The 25,532-nt window shown below is 43.8% G+C and overlaps 1 protein-coding gene across 8 annotated transcripts in view; it reads left to right on the forward strand.

Annotated features, from left to right (window-relative positions):
- LOC135203593 (prolyl 3-hydroxylase OGFOD1-like) overlaps positions 1-25,532 on the forward strand; it is a 286,279-nt gene that overhangs the window by 186,747 nt on the left and 74,000 nt on the right. For 5 of the 8 annotated variants that reach the window (XM_064233381.1, XM_064233378.1, XM_064233380.1 and 2 more), the window contains 4 exons: positions 11,382-11,549; positions 11,702-11,977; positions 12,217-12,384; positions 12,537-15,874. The exons of 1 other annotated variant lie outside the window; for it this stretch is intronic. In XM_064233381.1, the coding sequence (XP_064089451.1) occupies positions 11,382-11,549; positions 11,702-11,977; positions 12,217-12,384; positions 12,537-14,336 (2,412 nt within the window). In that variant the 3' untranslated portion in view covers positions 14,337-15,874. Of the gene's footprint in view, positions 1-11,381; positions 11,550-11,701; positions 11,978-12,216; positions 12,385-12,536; positions 15,875-25,532 lie in introns of those variants that run through there. 2 more of the 8 variants (XM_064233383.1, XM_064233384.1) reach the window with 2 other exon arrangements.

The raw sequence follows: 25,532 nt of genomic DNA on the forward strand, positions 1-25,532 counted from the left end.
GTATTCGTGGGGGATGTGTACCAGACACCCCCGTGAATAGTTAAAACCCGCGAATAGTTAAAACCACCGGTAAAAATGCTTATAACTGCCTATCTTGAAAGTTTAGGTACCAAATGTATACCTTTAATAACATCCTACTTCAAATATACCTAAAATTACTAACCTATTACTTCATTAATCTTTGAGGTTATATTATTAATATCATTTCAAAGTCGCCTTAAACATTTTACCATTAAAAATATATACCTACGGCAATAAGAGAGAGAGAGAGAGAGAGAGAGAGAGAGAGAGAGAGAGAGAGAGAGAGAGAGAGAGAGAGAGAGAGAGAGAGAGACCAATGAATGGCAACATCATATATCTGACCATCATGAGTGAAATTATGAATTATTTCTGAAACAGAGAATAATAATGGAGAGAGAGAGAGAGAGAGAGAGAGAGAGAGAGAGAGAGAGAGAGACCAATGAATGGCAACATCATATATCTGACCATCATGAGTGAAATTATGAATTATTTCTGAAACAGAGAATAATAATGGAGAGAGGGAGAGAGAGAGTGAGAGAATAACTCCTAGACTCCGACTCCTTCCTCCCCTCTGCCAATTTGTATATCAAACTGTCATTTACTCCCCCGCCCACCTTCCTCCAAGTGGATAAAAAGACTGGGAATTGCTATTTTTAATTAATCTTATTAATATTTGAAAATGAGTTATAAGGTAAATCATTTATTTGCACTACAAAACAAATAAACATACGTAAGAGAGAGAGAGAGAGATAGGTTATTATTACTGTTTAATCTCATTAAACTTAATATTATTTGTAAACTAGTACTGTATATTATTATTTTACCATAAAATGTATTAATGTCCTTAAAGATATACTTATACATACACTTCCAGCCCAAACAGAGGGCGAGATTTGCCACTACGACATACTAGTATCTCGTGGAGAGAGAGAGAGAGAGAGAGAGAGAGAGAGAGAGAGAGAGAGAGAGAGAGAGAGAGAGAGGGTTATCCTTATTTAAAATACTATCTCATATGAATTTTGAATTTAGTTATATTACTATTATTATTATGCAAAAATATTAATAAACATACACATGTACCATAGAAATTCTCTCATCTCAGTAAAAAAGAGAGAGAGAGAGAGAGAGAGAGAGAGAGAATTTACATGATCCTGAGATATGGCAACACACACTCCCCCTCCTGACTTGACAGTTGTTGGACCCCAGCCAACTCAGCTTGGCTCAAAGACAATATGCGGGTAAAATGCATTTTCTTTCATTCTTACATAATTCTTTTTATTTATAAACTAAAATCTTGCTAATTCACTTTAGTATTTTCTTTAATGAATTTATATTATTGCTGTTTACATTAATATTGATATTTGAAAATTAGTCAATCATCATCCAAAAAACACATCTCTGTAAGACAGAGAGAGAGAGAGAGAGAAATGGAAAGATTATTGTTGTATTTGTAAAATACTTTCACATATGATTTTTGTAATTACAGTTATTATTATTATTATTATTATTATTATTATTATTGTTATTATTATCATATGAAAATATTAATAAACATATTGTACATACATGTACCATAAAGATCTCTCATCTCAGTAAAAGAGAGAGACAGAGAGAGAGACCTGGAGTTCGAAAGAAAGATGCGTGAAGACTGGGATTTCCTTCATTCTTACATAATTTTAAAAATTTATAAACTAAAATCTTACTAATTCACTGTAGTATTTTCTTTATTGAAGTGATTGCTCTTTACATTAATAAGGGATTTTGACGTAGGAAAAATCTATTTCTGGGCTCAGCCTGTGTCGCCCAGTGAAATAGGTTCCTTTAGCACTATTTCTAAGGTAAAATATTGCTATAATACCAGAGAAAAGCTAAATTGGAAATGCCAGATTATTCTGGCTCGCTCACCTTTATTATAAGGTGTCGGTATGGTTTCTGGGGCGAGTGAAACCACTACCACAGGTCCTTTTCCATTTAGCCTCTCCCTACATCAAAAAACCTCAACTAGAGAGGAGCCGACCTAAGGCTCACTACCCGCTACCGTTACGGCTAGCGCCTTTGACGTCATTCCTTTGATAGCACGTCTACGTTGCACACGAGTTTTTCTTTGCTGTGTTGTGTTTTTTGCTCTGAAACCTTTTAATTTCACCATGGAACGTCAAGCTGCTTCTGCATCCAAGTTAAGTACTGCTATTATAGTTGACACTATTCAGGGGCTGCCCTTGGCACGTTTAACAGAATTAGTACAGGCTGTCACTGGGTTATGACGTTCCGAGGTTACGACGCTTTTTCTTAAATATTCATTGAAAAATCCGCCCTGGGTTATGACGCTTGTTCCGAGGTTACGACACCGACACTTCCGACGCTCCGAGTTTACGACACTTTTAAAAAACGCATACTATGATAAGAATCCTTTATAGTTTAACACAGTTTCTCTCTCTCTCTCTCTCTCTCTCTCTCTCTCTCTCTCTCTCTCTCTCTCTCTCTCTCTCTCTCTCTCTCTCTCTCTCTCTCTCTTTGTATTTTCTGACAAAAATAATCACTAATTAGTGTATTTTGATGTTTATTTTCATGACTAAATACATTTCTGGGCTCAGATCGTGTCGCTGTGTGAAATAATCCTTAACCCTTAAACGCCGGAGCGGTAGATAAAAAAATGATTCCCGTGTGCCGGAGAGGGGTTTGAGAGTGAGCGCGGAAGCGGAAAAAATATTTTTTTCAAAAAATCACAGCGCGCTTAGTTTTCAAGATTAAGAGTTCATTTTTGGCTTCTTTTTTTGTCATTGCTTGAAATTTAGTATGCAACCATCAGAAATGAAAAAATTATCATTATCATATATAAATAATGCGATATATGATAGCGCAAAAAACGAAATTTCATATATAATTGTATTCAAATCGCGCTGTGCGCCAAACGGTTAGAGGTAACAGGTTACTTTTTTTTTGTAATGTGCACTAAATTGTGATCATTTTGGTATATAACACATTGTAAAACGATAAAAGCAACACAGAAAAAATATTATCACAAAATGATGCATGAATTCGTAGTGCGCGGACGTAAAAAAATAATTTTTTTAAAAATATACCATAAATCGAAATATTATTATAAAGACTTGCAATTTGTTTCAAAATGAAGGAAAATGATGGAATATTACGATACTGTAAGAGTTTTAGCTTACAAATGCAGTTTTCGACCATTTCGAATGAGTTAAAGTTGACCGAATGTCGAATTTTTGTTTAAAAATTTTTTTTATATGCAAATATTAAAAAAATGAGAAATGCTACAACCTTCCAATAATTTTTGTTATATTGTGCATGTTTTTGCGCACATTTTCATATATAAAACTCTAAAAAAAAGCGTAATATGAAAAGGCACAAATATTAGGAGAATGTGACCTACGCGTTTCGGAGATTCGCTGCCGAGAATCGGCATGCGGATGGAATAAAAATATTTTTTTCAAATATTCACCATAAATCGAGATATTGTTCTAGAGACTTGCAGTATGTTTTAAAGTGAAAATAAATGATTGAATATTACTAGACTGTAAGATTTTTATGTTACAAATGCGTTTTTTGACCATTTCGGTTGAGTCAAAGTTGACCGATCGTAGTTTTTTTCCTATTTATCGTACTTTATATGCAAATATTTCAAAAATGAGAAATGCTACAACCTTCCAATATTTTTTGTTATATTGTGCATGTTTTTGGGCACATTTCCATATATAAACCTCTAAAAAAAACGTAATATGAAAAGGCACAAATATTAGGAGAATGTGACCTACCCGTTTCGGAGATTTTCGGCCGAGAATCGGCGCGCGGACGGAATAAAAATATTTTTTTCAAATATTCACCATAAATCGAGATATTGTTCTAGAGACTTGCAGTATGTTTTAAAGTGAAGATAAATGATTGAATATTACTAGATTGTAAGATTTTTATGTTACAAATGCGTTTTTTGACCATTTCGGTTGAGTCAAAGTTGACCGATCGTAGTTATTTTCCTATTTATCGTACTTTATATGCAAATATTTCAAAAATGAGAAATGCTACAACCTTCCAATATTTTTTGTTATATTGTGCATGTTTTTGCGCACATTTCCATATATAAACCTCTAAAAAAGCGTAATATGAAAAGGCACAAATATTAGGAGAATGTGACCTATGCGTTTCGGAGATTTTCGGCCGAGAATCGGCGCGCGGAGGGAAAACAAAATATTTTTTTCAAAAATTCACCATAAATCGAGATATTGTTCTAGAGACTTGCAATTTGTATTAAAATGAAGATAAATGATTGAATATTACTAGACTGTAAGATTTTTATGTTACAAATGCGTTTTTTGACCATTTCGGTTGAGTCAAAGTTGACCGATCATAGTTTTTTTCCTATTTATCGTACTTTATATGCAAATATTTCAAAAATGAGAAATGCTACAACCTTCCAATATTTATTGTTATATTGTGCATGTTTTTGCGCACATTTCCATATATAAACCTCTAAAAAAAGCGTAATATGAAAAGGCACAAATATTAGGAGAATGTGACCTACGCGTTTCGGAGATTTTCGGCCGAGAATCGGCGCGCGGACGGAATAAAAATATTTTTTTCAAATATTCACCATAACTCGAGATATTGTTCTAGAGACTTGCAATATGTTTTAAAGTGAAGATAAATGATTGAATATTACTAGATTGTAAGATTTTTATGTTACAAATGCGTTTTTTGACCATTTTGGTTGAGTCAAATTTGACCGATCGTAGTTTTTTTCCTATTTATCGTACTTTATATGCAAATATTTCAAAAATGAGAAATGCTACAACCTTCCAATATTTTTTGTTATATTGTGCATGTTTTTGCGCACATTTCCATATATAAACCTCTAAAAAAAGCGTAATATGAAAAGGCACAAATATTAGGAGAATGTGACCTACGCGTTTCGGAGATTTTTGGCCGAGAATCGGCGCGCGGAGGGAAAAAAAATATTTTTTTCAAATATTCACCATAAATCGAGATATTGTTCTAGAGACTTGCAATTTGTTTTGAAATGAAGATAAATGATTGAATATTACTAGACTGTAAGATTTTTATGTTACAAATGCATTTTTTTACCTTTTCGGTTGAGTCAAAGTTGACCGATCGTAGTTTTTTTCGAACTAATCGTACTTTATATCCAAATATTTCAAAAATGAGAAATGCTACAACCTTCCAATATTTTTTGTTATATTGTGCATGTTTTTGCGCACATTTCCATATATGAAACTCTAAAAAAAGCATAATATGAAAAGGCACAAATATTAGGAGAATGTGACCTACGCGTTTCGGAGATTCGCTGCCGAGAATCTGCACGCAAAGGGAAACAAAATATTTTTTCAAATATTCACCATAAATCGAGATATTGTTCTAGAGACTTGCAATTTGTTTTAAAATGAAGATAAATGATTGAATATTACTAGACTGTAAGATTTTTATGTTACAAATGCGTTTTTTTACCTTTTCGGTTGAGTCAAAGTTGACCGATCGTAGTTTTTTTCGTACTTATCGTACTTTATATGCAAATATTTCAAAAATGAGAAATGCTACAACCTTCCAATATTTTTTGTTATATTGTGCATGTTTTTGGGCACATTTCCATTTATAAACCTCTAAAAATAGCGTAATATGAAAAGGCACAAATATTAGGAGAATGTGACCTACGCGTTTCGGAGATTCGCTGCCGAGAATCTGCACGCGAAGGAAAAAAAAATATTTTTTTCAAATATTCACCATAAATCGAGATATTGTTCTAGAGACTTGCAATTTGTTTTAAAATGAAGCCTTTTCGGTTGAGTCAAAGTTGACCGATCGTAGTTTTTTTCGAACTTATCGTACTTTATATGCAAATATTTCAAAAATGAGAAATGCTACAACCTTCCAATATTTTTTGTTATATTGTGCATGTTTTTGGGCACATTTCCATATATAAACCTCTAAAAATAGCGTAATATGAAAAGGCACAAATATTAGGAGAATGTGACCAATGAGTTTCGGAGATTTTCGGCCGAGAATCGGCGCGTGGAGGGGAAAAAAATATTTTTTTCAAAAATTCACCATAAATCGAGATATTGTTCTTGAGACTTGCAATATGTTTTAAAGTGAAGATAAATGATTGAATATTACTAGATTGTAAGATTTTTATGTTACAAATGCGTTTTTTGACCATTTCGGTTGAGTCAAAGTTGACCAATTGTAGTTTTTTTCGTACTTATCGTACTTTATATGCAAATATTTCAAAAATGAAAAATGCTACAACCTTCCAATATTTTTTGTTATATTGTGCATGTTTTTGCGCACATTTCCATATATAAAACTATAAAATAAGCGTAATATGAAAAGGCACAAATATTAGGAGAATGTGACCTACGCATTTCGGAGATTCGCTGCCGAGAATCGTCGCGCGGAGGGAATAAAAATATTTTTTTCAAATATTCACCATAAATCGAGATATTGTTCTAGAGACTTGCAATTTGTTTTAAAGTGAAGGTAAATAATTGAATATTACTAGACTGTAAGTAATTTGCTTACCCAAAAAAAACCAATATTTATAATATATATACATATATATATATATAATTTTTTTTTTATACGTAAAATATATATATTACATTCTTCGATTCTGGTACCAATACATAAATAAAAGGAATGCAGGTGACACTTCTCTTTTTGCATACAATGAAATGTCTTATTATTATTTTATCATGCACAGATTCGGATATATAAAAAATTGTAATAAATATAAAATAAATGCAGAATACTCACTCGTAATCCTGACTCTTCATTCTATTCTTGTTTCCTCCCTCCTCCATTGAAGAGTCTTGCATTTTTTTCCACTCGACATGACGAGGTACAGGTGGAGGAGGGAGACGCACGCCCTTACTGCTGATGGACCCGGCGGCCTGGTGCGCCCTCCGCTGTCGGTTTAGGGGGCGCGCTCCAATACATGACCTTAGTGTGGTACTTTCGGTCACACTCCCCTATCCTGCAAAGAGCAACTTTGCAGAGACGACAGAAGAACCGGGTGTCTCTCCTTCTGCCATTCATATGGCACACCCGGCACCATTTCTGCCTTCGCCCTTGTAAGGCCTCCAGTAGGTGATCCCCTGGCTGCAGCCGACACGCAGGGTCCACTACCCGACGAGAAGCTGTGATGGCGGGGCCAGCAGCAAGAGGGGCGGCGGCAGCAGGTCGAGCGAAGTTGGCCCTCCTATCTGCCCTTTCTCTATGGGCGGGAGATCTGCAGCTCGGGGCAGGGGGCGTCAGTTATGGAAGGCCACTCATCGGGATCGAAGTTGATGAGGGCATTCCCGGCTACCTCTAGGAACTGTATGTGGGTCAACCTCGGAAGATTGTCACCGCGGTACCCACAGTACAGTATGTAGGCATTTTGGAGGGCCAACTGAAGGATGTATTTGAGGAGCTTCTGTGTCCACCTTCTGGTTCTCCTGGCAAAGGGATAGTACTGGATGAGCTGATCAAAGAGATCAACTCCTCCAATGTGCCTGTTGTAATGCCCAATGACGGTAGGCCGCTCGTTACGAAACTCCTCAAACACAACTCGGCCCTGTCGACGTGTCTTCTTCCGCTGTACGATCTCTTCTTGGATGGGTTCATGACTCCTCGTAATCATGGGGACGAGTCGGACACCCTTCCAACAGATGACGAAGACAGCGCCCTTCCGCCGCCACTCTGTCTCTCCTCTTGCCAGGTGTTGCGGATGACTAGCGAACCTCTTGAGGACATTCAGGGCCCCACGCACCAACCGAAGGGTACCACTGACGTGAACACCTGCTTCATACAGTTCCTGGGCCAGGGATACCGAGTTATAATAATTATCCATAAACAGGTGATATCCCTGGTTACGGAAACGTCCCACAAGATTGAATACAGTGTCACGCAGCGTGGAGAAGACCCTGGAATACACTGAAAAGTCCACAACGTATCCAGTGTTGGCCTCGGTAATAAGAAAGAATTTCACACCATATTTCTTTGGCTTCTTGGGGTTATACACTTTTATACTAAGACGTCCTTTGTAAGGCATCATCCCCTCATCCAAAGACAGGTTCTTTCCAGGAATCACGAGATTAATACACCGCTCACGGATATAATACAACACTGTGCGCACTAAAATGAGGCGATCACTGTTATTCCGGGGTATGGCCCTTCGGTTGAAGGCGTTGAAGTACCTGTCCAACGCCAGGAAATTATCACGGGACATAACGCCAGGCACATTCGGCATACATAAAAAATAATTTCTCCTCCAATATTGCCTGACGTCGACAGCAGGTGTCATACCAAAATAAATGTGAAGCCCCAAAAAATGCGCCATGTCAATGAGGTTGCAACCCCGCCAGTAATACGACAAGGTCGTCCTCAGCACATACCGGCAGTACCGAGCGTAGTCCACCGTCTCGTGTACAAGGTATTCCAGCAATTCCCGCGTCAGGAAAAGCTGGATGAACCCCAAAACAGTCAGGGGTACTGGTACGGTGATCCCAGGGGTTGCCATGAAAGGGTGCAAATTAGGAGGGGTGGGGTCCTCCGTCCACCCCTCGTCACTCTCTGACGACCGACCTTCACCTTGGCTGGCGCAACGAGCCGACCTTCTACGTGCCCGCGCACGGGTGCGGGCACGATATTGCACTCTACCCACCCCCGTTGGCCCATCACCCTCACTTAGGCCTTCACTTTCTGTATCGTCCTCTGCGATAAAACTTGACCCCGTATCCCCACCCTCCCCCTCCTCAGATTCCCCCTCGTAAGCACTGAACCCACTGAATTCGAGCTCACTTTCGGGATGTGAGCCTCGAACGGATATTGGGGGCATATATTCATCCTCACTTTCATCGGGACTGATGTCCTCATCACTCGATGACCATCCGCCATCAAAATGAGGACTTGCAACATGTTCCCGATCAAGCTCCGATAGATATTCATCTATGTCCCTTGGTTGGAGGCCTCCCAAATGCTTACGAATGCCCCTAAGGACGCCCACATGCTTCCTAGGGGTAACCAAAGGCATACGCTGTGTTCCTAAAACACTTTCAGCCACACGTGGCCGCACAGAACGGCCTTGAGGCGCGGGGTCATGCTGGGTGCTTGGCCCCTCGCCAGCATCCAGGTCCAAAACTCGCCTTACACGATCCCTTCCGACGGGTAAAACGCGCCTTTCGCGGTCCACACGTCGTTGAGACATATCTAGGAATGTCCTGTAGCAACACAAATGCTCTAAGTCTCGCACAAGTCCAGAAAAACATGCTTCTGACGAAAGATCGCTCTCGGATGATGCGCTACTGATGCTGGCTGGAGCGAGAAGAAGACATTTCGCGCATGCGCACTTGGGTCACGCTTCAAAACAAAACAAGGCCTTGATCCGTGAACTCCCAGCATCCCCCAAGGCGCGTGATTCAAAAGTTTTAGGCTGGTAGGCCTATAAGTATTTTTCCGCGAATTTTAAAAAAAACTTTTGTATGTCGACGGAAAATACGTCCAGTCGGCACCCAAGAGACAATTTATCTCGACGTAAAATACGTCCAGTCGGCGTTTAAGGGTTAAGTTCATTATTTCAAAGGTAATTGATCTAACACATACCAGAGAAAAAACAAATTCAAGAGGATGTCAGTTTAACTGACTCGCTCACTCTAATAAAAAGAGAGTGTCGGTATGGTAACAGGGGCGAGTGAGACCACTACCACGAACCTATTGCCATTTAGAACTCTCCTACATCAAAATCCCCACCTGCGAGAGCCGATCCATAGGCGGAGACGGCTGCTACTACTACTACTACCCACGCCACGCGGACTGGAGCACCTCTAGTGGTCATCCTTTTTCGTTAGCTTGACCTGGTAACACGTGCCTTCCTTTTGCTCTTGTGTTGTGCCCGCTTTCGTAGGATTTATTATCACCATGGAACGTGCCGCTATCGCCGCAGCTAAGTTAAGTACCCTGAAAAGGTTTGGATTTAGTTTTTGTCAGCCAGGAACCTGTATTTTCTGTTTTTAAGGTCCAATACGGTCGCCTGGTCTGACGCATGGCGGCCATAGGCTCGCCTCATGCTTGGTTAGGCGTCCTAGTCCTCCATACTGGGACGTCTTCCTATATTTTAGCCTTCCATGGGTTATAGGTTACGTGTTACTTTAGTTCGCTTTTAAGACTTTGTATCGTATTACATCCTTTTAGGGAATTCACAGCCCATGCCTTAGATATAGTTCATGCATGCATGTCTCTTTGTCTAGGTGTTTAGGCGCTAGAGTGTTCGAATTTCTAGTCCTGTTTTCCCTCTCTCTCTCTCTCTCTCTCTCTTTTTGTTACGATATGATGATATTTATGTATATTTGGGTTAGCGGCTAGGGCGTCTTGTGCCTAGGCGGTTTTGTTGCATTATATTCATATACAGTTTGTTGCATTTCCGTTCCCTGGTACATTGAGTTCACGTGGTCTTGGCCTAGTCAGTTTTGTTGCATTATCACTCCTTGGTCCACTAGTGATCGCGTGGTCCCTCTGGTCGCCCTAGCTCCAGTTCCCTTCCCCCCTCCTGTGCGTTGTGGGGGGGGGGTCTGTCCGGGCTCGCTTTGGTCACTATGGCAACCTTTCAAGCTTCTTCCATCTCCTCTCCCAGTACGGGAGGGGGGTCCCGGGAGCGTGGGACAGCTGGGATTCTGGCGGACATCGTTTTTGCCTCGGGCCCTCGGGGAGCTCCAGCGTGGCGGAGGTCTTGGGTTGGCCACCCCTCCCGCTGACTGCTCCGGCCTCCTCCGGTGTGCACCATAGAGTTTGATCTCCCTCCCCTTCCTTGGTCTCCCCCGTCTTCAACGGTTGGGTCACCTGCCTGTAATGCGGGTGACCCGGCGGTTGTGGTGGGGGATGGCTGGCTCCGCCAGCCACCGGAGTAGAGATAAACCCAGTCGGTCCTATATGCTTACTCAGTTTCTTCTTTCCACTATCGGCGGAGTGCCTGCTCGCTATCTGGGCTCTCCGCTGGTAGTAGGTTTGGAGAATATTTTATAACAAAACTATTATTTATATTTTAGTAACTTTGTTAACCTATTTTTGTGACATCCTCCTCTGTTCTCCGGCGTGTAGTTGCTTTACATGGGTGTATAAAAACATCTGGTTGTTTCAACATGGGTGTATAAAAACATCTGGTTGTTTCATTTTCTTCTCTCCGGTGTACACCAGAGGTTCTAACCAGATATGAAAGTCTCAGACTTTCCCACACACGTAGTTCAGGGGAGGATGATGCCCAATCTTTTATATACTCCGGCATGCAACGGAGTACTATAGTAGTACTGTAAGTGTTTTATGTTGATACTCATGTATCTTTTCACTTACAGGCTACTAACTGTCAGGAGGCGGGGTGTAACGCCGTCCTCCAGGACCCCTGCGGCCATGAAGTATGCAGGACCCACGCTCCTTGTGCTATCAGCCACGAGGACCTGACTGTTTGGCATCATGAGGCTTGCACCATTTGCTACGACCTTGTGAGCCAATTCTTGGACGGAGTAAGTATATATCGATAAAGGTTACTCTTGTCCATTATGAGTTATATGTTGCTACCTTTCCTAGTGTTAAGTTTTGTTGGTTTATATTCTATTTTGTTAATAATTCGTCCTCGGGGCTTCGGTGTAAGGACTACAATGACCCTCTCTTTCAGGCTGCCGCCGTTAAAGAAGTCGCGTTGGCTACCCTGAAGGCCTGGGTAGGCGGCTTCGGGAAAAACGCCCCCAAAGGACAGCCCTATATCCTTGATAAGAAGTTGGCTGTCCAGATCTTCCCTGGTGGCAAGGCAACTGGGTATGTGGATCCCGCCGCGGCAGCTCCGACAATTGCATACATCCAGCAGCAGGTGGAGCAAGCCTTGGTTGGAGAGGGTAGCCAGGACGTCGTGGCGGACGTGGCCACACTCGACCTTAATTTAGAGCCTATGACGGTAGGTGCTGAGGACCTATTAGCTTTACATGGGTGTATAAAAACATCTGGTTGTTTCATTTTCTTCTCTCCGGTGTACACCGGAGGTTCTAACCAGATATGAAAGTCTCAGACTGTCCCACACACGTAGTTCAGGGGAGGATGATGCCCAACCTTTTATATACTCCGGCATGCAACGGAGTACTATAGTAGTACTGTTAAGTGTTTTATGTTGATACTCATGTATCTTTTCACTTACAGGCTACTAACTGTCAGGAGGCGGGGTGTAACGCCATCTTCCAGGACCCCTGCGGCCATGAAGTATGCAGGACCCACGCTCCTTGTGCTATCAGCCACGAGGACCTGACTGTTTGGCATCATGAGGCTTGCACCATTTGCTACGACCTTGTGAGCCAATTCTTGGACGGAGTAAGTATATATCGATAAAGGTTACTCTTGTCCATTATGAGTTATATGTTGCTACCTTTCCTAGTGTTAAGTTTTGTTGGTTCATATTCTATTTTGTTAATAATTCGTCCTCGGGGCTTCGGTGTAAGGACTACAATGACCCTCTCTTTCAGGCTGCCACCGTTAAAGAAGTCGCGTTGGCTACCCTGAAGGCCTGGGTAGGCGGCTTCGGGAAAAACGCCCCCAAAGGACAGCCCTATATCCTTGATAAGAAGTTGGCTGTCCAGATCTTCCCCGGTGGCAAGGCAACTGGGTATGTGGATCCCGCCGCGGCAGCTCCGATAATTGCATACATCCAGCAGCAGGTGGAGCAAGCCTTGGTTGGAGAGGGTAGCCAGGACATCGTGGCGGACGTGGCCACACTCGACCTTAATTTAGAGCCTATGACGGTAGGTGCTGAGGACCTATTAGTTGAGGTAAGTTTGTTGGGCGCTCAAGGGCTTCCCTTGGGTGCGCCTGGATCTTCTTCCCCTGTACCTTCTTCCTCTTCATCCCAAGGCTTTACGGGATCAGAGATCCCTACTAGTACGCCTGCTGCATCTGTGCCCCCTAAGGTGAAGGGACACAGAGAGCAGAAGACAGCATCCAAAAAACAGTCGTCGTCTTCTCGTAAGTCTTCGGCGTCCCATACCGGAGCAGGGAAAGTGAAGTCCAAGCCATCACACTCTAGAGGGTCACGAGGCAAGTCCTCTAAGGAGAAGGTCCGCGCTCCAGCCAAGCCTGTACCTTCTCCTGTTGCTGCCTTTTCGGCAGCTTTCTTACAACAAGTGGGCGAGACGTTCAAATTGCTTGATACGAGGTTTGAGCAGATGTTTGCTCGAATCTCTAATACGCTAAATCAGTCAGGTCAGTCCATTCAAAACCTGTCAGAGCGTGTATCAGACCACGACAATCCCCTGGCTGGCCTGAACCAGATACCTCAGGCCGACCCTCCAGTAGCAGGAACTGGTCTTGCCCAGTTACCAGCATACGACACCCTTCCCGCATTTTCTATGAGTAATCCTTGGAGGGTAGCAGCCTATGCTCCCTTCAAGGATGGCATGATATCAATCCCGGAATGTGGAACAAGAAGGATCGAGGACTTCGAGTTCCACCCTACCGGATTGACAACGCCTTTCATGGGTTATGCAAGACTGACAGAGACAGCTCTCAATAGGGAAGACAAAATCCCTAGAGAAACTGTCCTGTACAGTAGGGACCAAGCCCAGAGGGAATGGGTACATTGCTTGGAGGACTGGGATTGCTCCAACACCAGACTCCAAGCCTTCAAAAGCCCATTTACCATCTATGTCACAGAGGAGGAGTCACCACTCCCCTTTACGACAAAACTGATGAAAACTACCATGCAAGCGGCTATGAAGGACGAACCTCTCCCACAGCTCAAGGAAGCAGACCCTACTTCTCCTCTCTTCCCGGCATTTGGAGACCTGTGGGAGAACCTGCCGGCTACCTTCACGGTAGGTAAGTTGAAACCGGACTGTGCCATGGAACAGCTCGGGGAGAAGCTGCCTAGACTGCCTGATAACCTCATTCAGGCAGAGTTCGATGCAAGGACCAGGCTTGGGAGGACGCTCAACTCCCTGGTCATAACCGAAGAGGCTGCCCTAACCTACGCCTCGGAACCCCTCTTCAAAATCCTGGCCAAATCTCAAATGCAGACCGTACAAGCTGATGCGTATGACTTTATAGTAGCAAGGAGGAACTGCCGTAAGCATGTCCTCCAAGAGGCTACTATCCGACATGAACCAAATAGGCTACTCGCCTCAAACATCTGGGGAGCAGACCTCTTTCCGGAGTCATCGGTCAATGAGGTACACCACGAAGCTTCGAGGCTTAACCAAAGCCTTAGAGCTCGGTGGGGTATCTCAGCTAAGAGGAAGCAGGAGAATCCTTCCTCCTCTGCAAGAAATTAAAAAAAACTAAGAGGTTCCAGCCGTACCAAAAGCATCAGCAGCAGCAGCATTTCGTTCAGGCTGTCCCAGTCACTCAACCTGGTCAGCCATCAACATCTAAAGGCCAGAGTCAGCCCATTCTCTTGCTGTCCCCTCAAGGTCAACCTTCAACCTCGTATGCTGTTTCTCCGGCTTTCAACCCTATGTTTGAAAGCCAAGCTTTCCAAACCTTTAATAGGTTCGCCAGGGGAAGCAGGGCCAGAGGTAACTTTCGGCAACGAGGTGCAGGAAGAGCTACCAACAGGGGTAAGCACTTCCGAGGAGGACGTGGAGGCCATCCCACACAACAGCAGTGAGGTTCCCCAGGTAGGAGGGAGGCTGTTCCTCTTCCGTCACAGGTGGGGGTTCAGCAAATGGGCACAGAGTATCGTGTCCAAAGGGCTAGGTTGGAGTTGGATCAAAGGTCCCCCTCCAACCAAATCTTTCCTTCAACCACCATCAAAGGAATTGGCAGATTATGCAGAGGAGCTCCTCCAGAAAGGAGTTGTGTCGAGAGTCAAGCATCTAAAATTTCAAGGGCGCTTGTTCAGCGTGCCAAAGAAAGGCTCATTAAAAAGAAGAATAATCTTAGACTTGTCTCAGCTAAACTTATTCATTCGTTGCGACAAGTTCAAAATGCTGACCATCTTCAGGAGAAGTTTTGCTTTCCCCAGATCGTAGTTTTTTTAGCTAAAAATGAGGACCCTTTAGCGAGGTGGGCCCCTTGGAAGGTCATCCCCCTTCCCCAAGACCCTTCTCTTTGTCCAGTAATGACGTTACGAGCCTTTCTGTCTAGGACATCTTCTAGATCCTCAGGTCCTCTCTTTATGAGAGAAAAAGGTGGCACTTTATCAGTAAAAGGGATCAGGCAGCAGATCCTTTACTTCATTAAACAAGCTAATCCTGAATCATTTCCAAAAGCACATGATATCAGGGCAGTAGCCACCTCTATTAATTATTTTCAACATATGAATTTTGGTGATCTTGAGAAATATACTGGATGGAAATCGCTGACAGTCTTCAAGCGTCACTATCTAAAGTCCTTGGAATCCTTAAAATTTTCAGCAGTGGCAGTGGGAAACATAGTTTCCCCTGACTCTGCACAGTAGTTGTAGTTGAAGATCCAGGTCTCCTTTCTATCTACCTCAGCTAATATGTCTCTTACCCTACCGTTAAGCTCTATAAGGTTCTCTAGCCTTAGCTGCTATGATTACATCAAAGTGGAATGTCCCTTATTTTTATGCTAGGGACATCTACACCAATTTGTATATTATGAAATATCTTTGGGTGTTGCTCCCCTTATTTTTATGCTAGGGTAGCACACCTTTATTGTTTACTATGTTTTGTATATTGTTTTAGTTTTAGTGAGTCTTTTTATTATATTATCTCACTCACCATACTAAATAAGTTATCATTGATTGTTTGAATTAATATTAAGTTAGTTATAAGTTTCTTTGAATTTGTAAGTAAAATTTTTGTATGACAACTTTTGAATCTATGCCATTATACCTTTAATTTTATTTTATAGTTTCATTGAGACCTTTTCTGTATATTCATCTTGTGCTGTTTCTCTGGTACTATTTCACACAGCGACACAAACTGAGCCCAGAAAAGGGATTTTGATGAAGGAAAAATCTATTTCTGGGCAATGGGTTCCTGTCGCCCTGTGAAATCCCCCCCCGTGTCCCGCCCTGCAGCCCAAGATTGGCATCTAACGACAAAGATGACCACTAGAGGCGCTGCAGTCCGCGTGGCGTGGGTAGTAGTAGTAGCAGCCGTCTCCGCCTATGGATCGGCTCTTGCAGGTGTGGATTTTGATGTAGGAGAGTTCTAAATGGCAATAGGTTCGTGGTAGTGGTCTCACTCGCCCCTGTTACCATACCGACACTTCTCTTTTTACTAGAGTGAGCGAGTCAGTTATACTGACATCCTCTTGAATTTGTTTTTTCTCTGGTATGTGTTAGATCAATTACCTTTGAAATAATGAACTTAAGGATTATTTCAAAGGGCGACACAAACCCATCGCCCAGAAATAGATTTTTCCTTTGTCAAAATCCCTTTTTTATAATACAAAAATGATTTACTAATTTTCAAATATTAATTTTGATTAATACTGTATTAGTAAGTTTAATAAGTAGAAAAGATATCACATAATAAAAATAATAATTCTCTCTCTCGCTCTCTCTCTCTCTCTCTCTCTCTCTCCTCTCTCCTCTCTCTCTCTCTCTCTCTCTCATCTCTCTCTCTACTACAAAGATGTATGTTTTTTTGTATGATAAATAAATGATTTACTATTTTCAAATATTAATATTAATTTATACAGCAATAATATCTATTCATTAAAGAAAATACCATAGTGAATTAGTAAGATTTTAGCTTATATTTAAAAAATTATGCTAGAGTGAAGGAAATCCCAGTCTTCTCTCAGTAACCTTTTCTCGAGATCCAGGTACTGTCAGATATATCAAGTTCTGTGACAGCCAGGAGGGGGAAGAGCTGCAGTGTTGCAATCACGTGGTCTGTGGTCATGAAATTTTCCCCTCTCTCTCTCTCTCTCTCTCTCTCTCTCTCTCTCTCTCTCTCTCTCTCTCTCTCTCTCATTTACTGAGACTCAAGATTTTTTATGTACTTGTACTATTTGTTTTTAATACTTTCAAATAATAATAATAACTGTAATTACAAAATTCATATGTGATAATATTTTGAAGAAATACAATACGTACTAATCTATCCATGTCACTTCTAATTAAGGTTAACTCTCTCTCTCTTTCTCTCTCTCTCTCCTCTCTCTCTCTCTCTCTCTCTCTCTCTCTTCTCTCTCTCCTCCAATCTCTCGTGCCACACAAGATAATAATGTGTCATAGTGGTAACTCCCACCTCTCTCTTTCGCTGGAAGCGTTATAGGTATTTTTTGAGAGAACAGAGAGAGATAAACTCTCTCTCTCTCTCTCTCTCTCTCTCTCTCTCTCTCTCTCTCTCTCTCTCTCTCTCTCTCTCTCTCTTTTACCGAGATGAAAGAATTTTTATGGTACTAGTATGTAAAATGTTTATTGATAATTTCAGTTATTTGATAATAATAATAAAACTTTAATTACAAAATTCATAATGGTCGTATTTTTAAAGAGATGAAAATGACCTTTCCATTTCACTTGTACGGATAATTCCTCTTTCTTACTGAGATGAGAGAATTTTTATGGTAGATGCACGTGTTTATTATATTTTCAAATAATAATAATAATAATAATAATAATAATAATAGAAGTAGTAATAATAGATTAATTTCAAAAGAAAATTCTTCCCTTTGTCTTTTTCTGTATCAATTTCCCTACCTCAACTCCAGTGACACTCAGAGCTTAACAATGCCATACAATGGTCAACGTATTTAATGGTTTACTGTAATCTCTTCTCTCTCTCTCTCTCTCTCTTCATCTCCTCTCTCTCTCTCTCTACTCTCTCTCTCTCTCTCTCTTCTCTCTCTCACTGAGATGAGATGAGATCATTTTCATGGACATGTATGTAATAAGTTTATCATTAATATTTTCCAATAATATACTATTAACTGTAAGTACAAAATTCATATCTGAGTATTTTAAATACAATAATCATTCCATTTCTCTCTTTTAAATACTGTAAGGACAACTCTCTCTCTCTCTCTCTCTTCTCTCTCTCTCTCTCTCTCTCTCCTCTCTCTCTCTCTCCTCACAAGATACTTGTCATACATTTGGTGTTTCTATTTCTTCCTTTTATTTCTCTCGCTCTCAGCAAAAGAATTGATAGACAGACAAACATAATTGCACAGTCCTCTCTTTCTCTCTTCTCTGGAGAAATATATGTATTTATGGAGGGGGAAAAATTGCCTACAGACGTTCATTTCAATCTATTGAAACCGTAAGGAGTTATTTCTCTCTCTCTCTCTCTCTCTCCTCTCTCTCTCTCTCTCTCTCTCTTCTCTCTCTCTCTCATCGTCTCTCTCTCTCTCTTGTATTTTAATGAAAATATACAGTAATTTGTGAATACACAGTGTTGCACATGAAAAAAGTAAATTAGTGTTAATTTTAGAGATACGGCCCTAAGAAAAATTGCAAATTAGTGAAATTTTCCCTGTGGACATGTTTTCAAGAACGTCGTTCCGGCTTACGACGATTTTCGGGATATGACGCGTCTTAAGAACGGAACCCCCGTTGTAACCCGGGGACTGCCTGTATTTAGGTTTTTATGAGTCGACGACCCATGCGGCACCGGCCCCGAGCCTCCACAGCGGTGCGCTCCTTTGTCTCTCCTTGTTTCATGCCTCACATGGTCTCCCGGTCTCCCATACCGAGTGAGCTCGATTATTTCTTGGCAGTATCGTTATTTTATTATCTATGATGCATTATTGACGTTTTAGTTCCTACATGGGGGAATTTACCGACCACGTGTTCTCGCTTCGTAGCCTATCGGAGCCCTACCGACCCAGTTTTCATGCATGCATGTTCCTTGTTGATTAGGTTACCTTGCTAGGCCCTTTTATATATATGCTAGTCCTACTTTTAGTCCTAGCCTACCCTGGCCGCCTGTCCCACGTTTATTCGTCACGACACTAGGCCAGCTGCTCGGAGTTACCGGTTCTTGACCACCCTTCCCAGTTTGTTCAGCCTAGTTCCTCCAGGACGTCTCGCTTTCTCTGTACCTCATTTTATTTCCATTTCCCCCCGTGTAAATTACACCTTTTATTTTATTTCATATGTGTGAGTCGGCTCTAGTTGGCCTATAGGCCTTCCTTTTGCCTGGTCTTCTTCACCACGAGTGTGTTCACGTAGTAGCCACCACGCTACCGCACTCCTCTCCCTCCCTCCACATCTCCCACCTAGGTGGGGTGATATCTCGCTCGCGTTGTCGCTGACAGCTGATCCGAGTACCCCTTCGGGGGATGGAGGGAGGTCCCCACAGGGACCCTCGGTGTGCGGGTGGCTCTACCTTGCCGCTCTCACCCCAGAGTAGGGGAAGAAGCTCTGTTCGCCCGAGCCTCGGCTGGCCACCAGGCTCGGTTGAGCTCGGATCTCCTAGACTCTCTGGGTCCATACCCCTGCCCTTAGTCACCCCCTCCTACCCGCTCCGGCGGAACCAGGATTCCGGCATAGCCGGACCCCTTGAGGATGTCGACTACTTTGAGGCTCCGACCTCAGACGGGGTTACATTATTGCATGTATTCCATTTGTATAATGTTGCTTGTATAATCTCTGTCTTAGTTTAAGTTTACGGAGCCACCGTGCTCCTTCGGGAGCTACCCCCCCCTTCAGATTAAGTTTTACGGCGGAGTTACCAAGCTCCGCCGCCACCTTACCCGATCTCTCCCATCTCGACACCCAGTACCTGCTTGGACTACTACTTCTCCGGTGTATGGCAACAGTAGCTACCCCGAATTCAGTAGTTTTCTGTTCTCCGGTGTCACCGGAAACACTGTTAACTACTTACTACGAGCTCTACCGGATTCTCCGGCATGGTACATGGCAAAGAGAAGGCCGAGACGGGGATAATTCTACAACACCGGAACACTCCGGTGTTATGGCATATCAACCACAGACATTGTCCGGATGGTTAACAATGGTACTCATGTATCATTCCATTTACAGGCCACCCATTGTATGGAGACCGGCTGCAACGCCGTCCTCCAGGATCCCTGTGGGCACGATGTCTGCCGGACCCACGCCACCTGCGCAGTCCACCTAGATGGTTCAGGAGTGTGGCACCACGAGAACTGTGTCATCTGCTTTGATCTCGTGGAATGAGTCTCCTCTGTTATAAGTGACTCTCCTGTGTGTACATGATAATACAAGGTGGACCAATGTAATATATGTCAATGATATGCCTCCTAAGTTAAGTTACAATGTAATAAGAGTTAAGTTTAAGTTTAACACTAACCCTTCTCTTACAGGGAGCTCAGTCGGTTCAGGACGCTGCTCTTTCCACCCTCAAGGTATGGGTGGGCGGCTTCGGACGAAACGTAGCCAAGGCAAGACCGTATATCCTCTTCCAAGAGATGGCTACTTTGATCTTCCCGGGGGGAGGAGCGCTGCTACGTGGACCCTGAAGTAGCAGCTCCCCTGATAGCCTCGATTCCAGACACAGTTTCCCAGCCCCCAGAGTAGACATCGGTGCAGGAGGTCGTAGAAGAGGTCGCGGCACTAGATGATGACGGTGGACGGCATGGGCAACGGTAAGGATGCTAGTGAGGAAAGTTTTGTAGGTGCTCAAGGCCTCACCTTGAGCACCTTCCTCTCCTTCCTCTTCTACTTCCTTGCAGGGGTTCTCCGGGGGATTTCTATCGGCTGGATCGAAATCCGTCTCGGGCAAGCTGGACTCTAAATCGCTGCCAAAGCCCCTTCCTAGAAAGCCAAGTACCAGCCAAATCCATAAAGCTCCGGCTCACCATCCCGGAGCGGACAGAACCAAACATGGGTCTCTCTCCAAAGGGTCTAAGACTAAGTCTTCCAAGGAAAGAGCCCACTCTTCCTCCGCTGACCCTGTGGCATCCACCTCCAAAGGTGTGATACCAAAGGTATTCAAGGAGAGGGCAGAGCCCCCCTCCTTTGACCAGGAAGCATTCGCATCCAACATGATGCAACAGATGGGCAACATGGTCGGAAACTTGGTAAACACCAAGTTTCAAGAAATACTAGAAAGGCTGGTCACACAGGAGACCATAGTTGCAGGTCTCCAGCAAGGCGTAGCGTCGGGGCTTCAACAAGCCGGTCAAGCAGCCCAAGGCCCGCTGATGCCGGACTCCTCCACTCTCCCTCCCTTCCACCCAAGTAACCCATGGAGGGTGGCTTCATACGCACCTTTCGTGAACGGAATGCTTACGATTGAGGGCTGCGGGACTTGAAGGATAGAGGACTTCGAGTTCCACCCGCCAGGGTTCCAAGCCCCTTTGATAGGCTATGTCCGTCTCACGGAATCTGCCTTGATAAGGGAGGATAAGGTCCCTAAAGAGACGGTTATCCTCTCTCGGGACCAGGCACAACAAGCTTGGATCCGTAACCTGGAGGAATGGCATTGTGTAAACACTAAAGTTACGGCTTTCAGAAGTCCCTTCACAATTTTCACTGTGGACGAAGAGACTCCCATCCCGTTCACATCTAAAGTGGCAGAACTCACTCTGCAAGCTCGTGCCATCTCTCTATTTAGTGAGAGATTACCCAGGCTGTCTGATGGGCTCATCCAGACAGAATTCGATGCTAGAACACGGCTTGCGAGATCCCTCAACGTACTAGTCATGACAGAAGCAGCTGCTGTTATCTATGCACAGGAGCCATTGTTCAAGATCAGAGCTAAGGCGCAATTGTCAAGTATGCAATGTGACTTATATGATTATGTTTTGGCTAGGAGGAATTGCAGGAAGCATGTCTTAGCAGAGTCCACAATTCTGCATGAGCCCAACAAACTCCTGGCCTCTTCGATATGGGGACCGGACCTTTTTCCAGCCTCAGCAGTGAACGAGGTACACATGAGGCTGCTAGATTTTAACCTCAAAGTCTTAAGAGTTTGTCGGTGGGGATTAGTCTCCAAAGGAAATCGGAGTCTTCCACATTGAATCCCAAAGCCAAGAAGAAGCCTAGGAAGTTCCAGCCCTTCCAGGCCCCACAACAACAACAGACTTTGGTCCAGGCAGTACCGGTTCCCCAACCTTCAACCTCTAAAAGCCAACCACAACAGCAGTTCGTGCTGTTGACACAGCCCCAACAGCCGCAGGCGTCAACCTCTTTCGCTGTCTCCCCGGCCTTCAACCCGACGTTTGAAAGCCAAGCCTTTCAGGCTTTCAATAGGTTCGGCAGGGGCAGCAGGGCTAGAGGAGCCTTTCGTCAGCGAGGCGGCGGAAGGGCTACCAGCAGAGGCAGAGGTCCGCGTGGAGGTCGCCCCTCAGCAACCCAATGAGAACGTCCAGGTAGGAGAGAGGCTGTACCTCTTTCGTCAACGTTGGAGGTTCAGCAATTGGGCCCAAAGTATTGTGTCCAAAGGTCTGGGTTGGAGTTGGATCCATCCAAGGTCCACCCCCCCACCCAACACCTTCTATCAAGAACCAACAGCGGAATTGATAGAGTATTCCCGCGATCTCCTTCAAAAAGGAGTAGTGTCAAGAGTCAGACATTTAAAATTTCAAGGTCGCCTGTTCAGCGTGCCAAAGAAAGACTCAAACAAACGAAGAATAATCTTAGACTTGTCCCGTCTAAACTTATTCATTCATTGCGACAAGTTCAGGATGCTGACCATTTCGCAGGTGCAGACCTTACTTCCCCGTGGGGCCGTCACCACCTCTATAGATCTTACGGACGCCTACTATCATGTCCCGATAGCAAGACACTTCCGCCCGTTCCTAGGCTTCAAGTTGGGGAACCAAGCCTACTCCTTCTAGGTAATGCCATTCGGGCAACATAGCCCCCAGGATATTTACAAAGTTGGCGGAAACGGTAGTCCAGGAACTAAGATCTCAGGGAATCATGGTAATAGCCTATCTGGACGATTGGCTCATGTGGGCCACAAGCATCGAAGCTTGCCGCAAAGCAACTGCCACGGTCATCCATTTTCTGGAATACCTAGGATTCCAGATAAACAGGACAAAGTCCCGGCTAACCCCGGCGTCCCGTTTCCAGTGGCTGGGAATTCGATGGGATTTGGATTCACATACTCTATCAATCCCGCCGTTGAAAAGGAGAGAAATAGCCAAGGCAACCAGACAATTTCTCAAGTGCAAACAGACGTCCCGGAGGAACCAAAAAAGGATCTTAGTTTCTCTCCAATTTGCTTCAGTGACGGACGTCCTGTTGAAAGCCAAACTAAAATATATAAATAGAGTTTGGCGTTTGAAAGTGAACAAAAGATCCCGGGACAGATTAGCTCTTATTCCGGCGATCTTATGGAAGCGTCTCCGTCCCTGGACGGAGGTCAAGAACTTGTCAAAGACAATTCCACTACAGTTCCCTCCGCCGGCCCTAGTGATCCACACAGATGCATCACTAACAGGTTGGGGCGGGTACTCACAGTACAAAAAGGTACAAGGAACATGGTCCCTTCAATTCCGCCAGCTTCATATCAATGTGCTAGAAGCCATGGCAGTGTTCCTCACCCTGAAGAAACTTCGTCCAGCCAAGAAATCTCATATCAAGCTGGTGCTCGACAGTGCAGTGGTAGTACACTGCATCAACAGGGGAGGTTCCAAATCAAGCCACATGAACCATGTCATGATAGCCATCTTTTCACTAGCAGGCAAGAACAAGTAGCACCTATCAGCCACTCACCTTGCCGGAATAAGGAACGTGGTGGCGGATGCGCTATCACGTTCGGTTCCACTGGAGTCCGAATGGTCCCTGGACAAGAAGTCATTCATTTGGGTCTGTCAGCTAGTACCGGGGCTTCAGGTGGATCTCTTCGCCACGGAGTCGAACCACAAACTCCCTCCTTGTTATGTGGCCCCCAACCTGGACCCTCTGGCTTATGCCACTGACGCGTTATTGGCTATAGATTGGAATCAATGGAACAAGATTTACCTTTTTAAATATCTAACTTCCCTGGTAGTTACATATATATAGCTTAATCCCGCTGATTTGTCGCGCGCACGGCAGAAATTCAAAATTCGCGGCTATCGCCGATAGACGGTCAGGTGATCATACCTGTGCTCCCTCTATGTAGGTATCTGGAACCATTCCCATTTGTCCTCAGAAATTCCCTGCCGTCGTTCGAGCAGCACGTTGGAAATTCGCTCTTCTTTGTTTGGGTTTGCTTTTATTACAATTGGTGAAGTACCCATTGCTTGCTTTTTTGTTACTTAATGGCTTTCGCTGATATCAGATTAACCTTAATTTGTTTTTCACACAAATAAGTTTCAGTTGGTCAGTTTCCGACTTCTACAGTTTTTCTTGTTTTCTGAATTCAAGATCGCCGACTATGTAGTTAAGGGTTTCGAGTCCCGGCTTCCAAGCGGCTCTTGATCCTCTTACGATAGTTAACAAATGCAGGAAGCAGATATGTATGAGAAATAATAAAAAGTATGTTTACTATAAGATGCAATTAGATTTTAATTAGAAGAGGTAGATCGTATTGTGTTCTATCAGCTAGTTCTTCTGATAGTCAAGCTTGTCTAACCTAATACTAATATTCCTTAGGCTAGCCCTAAGTTAAGAGTACCAGACCCACCTAAGGAGTCGTAGGTAAGTTAGCCGACTATGAATGTTTTTGCGGCTAGTTCGGCTTGCGTGTTAATGCAATCCCTTTCTTCGGAAAGGGGACTGAATAGACTGTGGGTAGTTTCCATCGCAAATTTGGTGACAGTGTTAGTGTAGTGGAGGGTGCGCCCGTTCATGTCTGTCACGCTCCTAGCCCTAGACCTCTTCCATGCTCCCCAACCCCTGGGAGAAGGAATGTCGACCGGCGAAGGGAGGTGAGAGACGTTAAAAAGCAATCGGACGTCCCCTCGAGCGATCCTGTTGACGCAACCCAGGATGCTCCCCCTCGCCGCTGGAAAGGCGAGATGAGGAAGTGTTCGTCATTCTCGGATGACGCAAGCCCTATACGCGGTTGGCAGTTGGTGACAACCGCAAGTATCGAGACCTCTAAACAGGCGCAGGTCCCCCGTTTACGTTCCAGAAACCTTCGGGTAGCGTTTAAAGCTTTCCGGGGAGATTCCTGTCGGAACTTGACTTCGCGTCTGCACCTAACAGAGGGGTAGGACGCAGCGCCCTTCGGAGGAAGAAGACGTGCTACGTGTCTCCCCCTCCCCCGGATTAGTGGCAGTCGCAAGGGACGTCTCCTCCTCTTCGCCACAAGACCCCACAGAGTCTCCGAAGCTGTAGACGTACTTGCAGTGCCATCTCGTTGTTAGCTAGCAGCAAGAGGTACCGCAAGCAGCTTTCTTGTTAAAGCTTCAACAGTCCATTTCGTCTCTGTTTGATGTCGACAAGTCCCAAGAACTAACAGGGAAGCGCGACCGATAAAACACAAGATAAAACCGCAGTTAGCACAGCGTGATGCTAACAGATTGCAAGACGAAGAATCGCTGCAGGTTGCCGCGCTCTTAGACACTCCCTCGCAACAACCTACACGCGTGACGAAGCAGACACAGCATGCTTGACGCAAGCATGACGCGCGCAACCAGGTTTCCTCACAGCTTACTGGACGTGTGACGGGAAATGACAAGGATCTTGA

This window comes from Macrobrachium nipponense, chromosome 36, assembly GCF_015104395.2.
Source record: "Macrobrachium nipponense isolate FS-2020 chromosome 36, ASM1510439v2, whole genome shotgun sequence".
Lineage (NCBI taxonomy): Eukaryota > Metazoa > Arthropoda > Malacostraca > Decapoda > Palaemonidae > Macrobrachium > Macrobrachium nipponense.